Source organism: Trypanosoma grayi (assembly GCF_000691245.1).
Source record: "Trypanosoma grayi strain ANR4 Tgr_106_V1, whole genome shotgun sequence".
Taxonomy (NCBI): domain Eukaryota; phylum Euglenozoa; class Kinetoplastea; order Trypanosomatida; family Trypanosomatidae; genus Trypanosoma; species Trypanosoma grayi.
The window spans coordinates 1-2,923 of record NW_008825725.1 but is presented as its reverse complement, the minus strand read 5'-3'; the positions used below and the strand labels follow the sequence as shown (position 1 = coordinate 2,923).

At 58.6% G+C, this 2,923-nt stretch overlaps 2 protein-coding genes across 2 annotated transcripts; both read left to right on the top strand.

Moving 5' to 3' along the window:
- Nucleotides 1-144: 144 nt before the first annotated feature.
- DQ04_01061010 (hypothetical protein) lies at nt 145-1,653 on the top strand (the record flags this gene model as incomplete). Its single annotated transcript, XM_009310149.1, has 1 exon — nt 145-1,653. One exon carries the CDS (start codon nt 145-147, stop codon nt 1,651-1,653), a length of 1,509 nt encoding a protein of 502 aa, XP_009308424.1.
- Nucleotides 1,654-2,029: 376 nt separating this feature from the next.
- On the top strand, nt 2,030-2,503 carry DQ04_01061000 (hypothetical protein; the record flags this gene model as incomplete). The annotated part of the gene is made up of 1 exon (XM_009310148.1): nt 2,030-2,503. The coding sequence occupies one exon, from the start codon at nt 2,030-2,032 to the stop codon at nt 2,501-2,503; it is 474 nt and encodes a 157-aa protein (XP_009308423.1).
- Between the last annotated feature and the right edge of the window lie 420 nt (nt 2,504-2,923).

Below are 2,923 nucleotides of genomic sequence, written 5' to 3'. Positions count from 1 at the left end.
GGGCGTTAGGCTGTTCTGATTTCTCCTCTGTATGGGGGCGGGGCGTGTGATGGATTTGCTGCAGAGTCTCTGTGTGTGCTTTGTTTCTTCCTTTATTTACTTGTCATTGCCCCCTGTGCTGCTGGAGGTGTGAGGTGCATTCGTATGAGGGAGCAGTTCGTGCGCGACCTGTTCGGTGCGACGCAGCAGGAGCGGGCGGGGCAGCCGGCCAGCAGCGACGGCGAGCCGCCACGCGTGCGGAGGGACATGCGCTTTGAGGAGCAGCTGCATCACTTTATGTGGATGCCGGAGATGCTGGCGGACATCGAGTTCTACTTCGCCGTCACGATGCTCGGCATGGCAGAGAATCTCCTGTCGCTCCTGCTGTTGCCGCTCAAGTTAGTTGTGGTCTTCCCACGTTTTGAGCGGCGTGATGTCGTGGCGCTAGTTTTGATTGTTGTTGGCATTCTCACGTACCACTTGCTGGCACTCTACACAAAGCAGCTGTACGCCTACTTGTACCACGTGGTGCGGCGCACGTCGTTCATCAAGCTCGTGATGGTGTTCAACATTCTCGAGGTGGCGGATAAGCTGCTGTCGGCGCTCTCGCAGGAGGCCATTGAGGTGCTGACGGCGTGTGTGCAGGACTGGGGCGAGGCGGAACCCCCGCCGCCCCGTGGCAACGGTGTCGCGCCATCCTCGTCGTCGTCGTCATCCTCATCGTTGCTGTCATCGTTGTGGCTGCCGGTTGGCAGCGCCGCCGTCTCGGCGCTGTGTGTCGCCACACACTCCGTGGTACTTCTGTTGTCGGTCGTGACACTCAACGTGGCGGTGAATGCGGAGGGGCACCTTCTTCTAGCGCTGATGGTTAGCGCCAACTTTAACGAGATAAAGGGTGTTGCGTACAAGAAGCATAACCGGGAGTCGCTGCTGCAGGTGGCTGCGGCGGACGCGGTTGAGCGGCTGAAGTTCTTTCTCTTTGTCCTCGTCATGGTGATGCAGCACATGCACGAGCGCTTCCACGTGCTCGACGTCGCCGACACGCTGCTGGTGCTGCTGGCGGAAGTATTTATTGACTTTACAAAGCACCTCTTCGTGGCGAAGTTCAACGGCATCTCGCTCGGCGTTTACCGCCGCTACTCGCAGCTGACGCTGCTCGACATTGCGTCAGAGACGGTGCTGTGGCGTCTCTCGGGCGTGTGTGCGCGGTGCGTCGACGACCCGCCGGCGCAGACCCGCGACGTGAAGGCGCTGCTCTCACCGAGTGCCGGCTTCTTCCCGAAGTACGTGCGGCGCACCGGCTTCATCCCGGTGCCGTACGCGGCGCTGCTGCTGTGGAGCCTCCTGCCGCTCGCCCGCCTGCTGCTGACGCATGCGCCGCTGCTCTTCGTCCTCGCGCTCGCCGCCGTCGTTCTGCTGAAGACGCTGGTGTCGGAGTTCATCCGCGGCATCGCCTCACGCTTCGTGGTGCGCTCGCTCATTGTACCGGGCAGCGGCAGCGCCACCTCCGGCATGCTGTTCGGCTCCTCACCACTCAGCACACCGTCGCTGTCGCCACGCAAACGCGGTGCGGAGAGCGGCGAGCGCGTTGCGACGCTGCAGCTGACATCATTTCTCTGCTCACTTCTCACGCTCGACCCGTTTGACCTGCAGGCAGGCAAAGTGAAGCGGTAGTTTTCTGTTTTCTGGTGTGTCTCCCTTTTGCTGCCTCTCTGTGTCGGTGTGTGTGCCGTGGTCCCAGCCACACACACCGACACGTTGTGGTGCTGTGTGTTCCCTGTGGAGTGGAGAAAACAAGAGGGGCGTTGCGACGGTGTCTGCATCGTGTCCTCACTTCTTTTTTTTTTTTTGGTCTGCGTGTCTGCTGACTGCGCCTGAGTCATTTGCCTTGCCCCTTGCCCTCCGCTCTCCTCTGCCTCTGCATCCTTCACTTTCACGAGTGTCTTTCGTTTTCGGTTCTCTTTTTTTGTTGCCCGCCCGCAGAAATTCAAAGTGTTTTCGAACATATCCTAATCGCCTAGAAACTCTAACAGAGTCGCGTATCACAGCAATGGGCCAACAACTTTCGGAGGTCACAGCAACCCTGCCGCTGGGCATCTGCGGCTTTGACCAGTGGGTGTGGGCCGGGCAGGCCGGTGCGGTGTGGGAGTGCTGGAAGTTGGCGCCGTGCTGCGGCTCTCCTGACTTCTTCGGCGTCATGTGCTGCCTGGTGCACTGGATCTGCTGCATTCCGTGCGCCGCATGTAAATTGTATGCCTCGAGCTTGGACGAGCCGTGTTCGTGTTGGCCACATTGTTTTTGTATTCTCTGCCTCCCACTTGGGCGTCTCTTCATACGCTACAACCTGCGCAAAAGGAACGGCTCGCGAGGCAACATCATTGGTGACTGCTGCTGCGTCTGCCTCTGCCTGGCACCATGCGCGTTCTGCCAGGAGTTGCGGAGCGTAGGACCTGGCGCGTGGCGTCTTGTGCCGGAGATTCCACAGCTGGCCCTTATTTCGCCCTCGCAGCGCTTCCTGCGCTAAGCAACAAAAGGGGTGTGAGGAGCGGGGGGTGCAGAAGCACTCCTCTCTCCACACAGCTTCGTTCCCTCACCTGAGTTTCTCTTTTAGAGCATGAAAGTGAGGAAAGAATAAAAATAGGCAACATCAATGATGCTTTTTTGTTTTTTTTTTATACTTGGGAGGGTGTGAGAGAGAAAGAGGGAGGGGCGTCTGGATATGGATGTTGATAGAGGGTAACAGGGTGAAAAAAGTCAGAGAGGGTGCGTCATCTGAATGCGCCGGGGGCCTTCTGGTAGCACCGTGTGCGAGGGAGTACTGCGTGAGGGATAACAGAGTCTCGCCGCACGGCCAGAGGGGCATGGAGCAATATGAGAAGGGCACCCGACGCACGTAGAGAGATGTATGACGTTGGGCTGCCTCGACGCTATTTTTTTTTTTTTT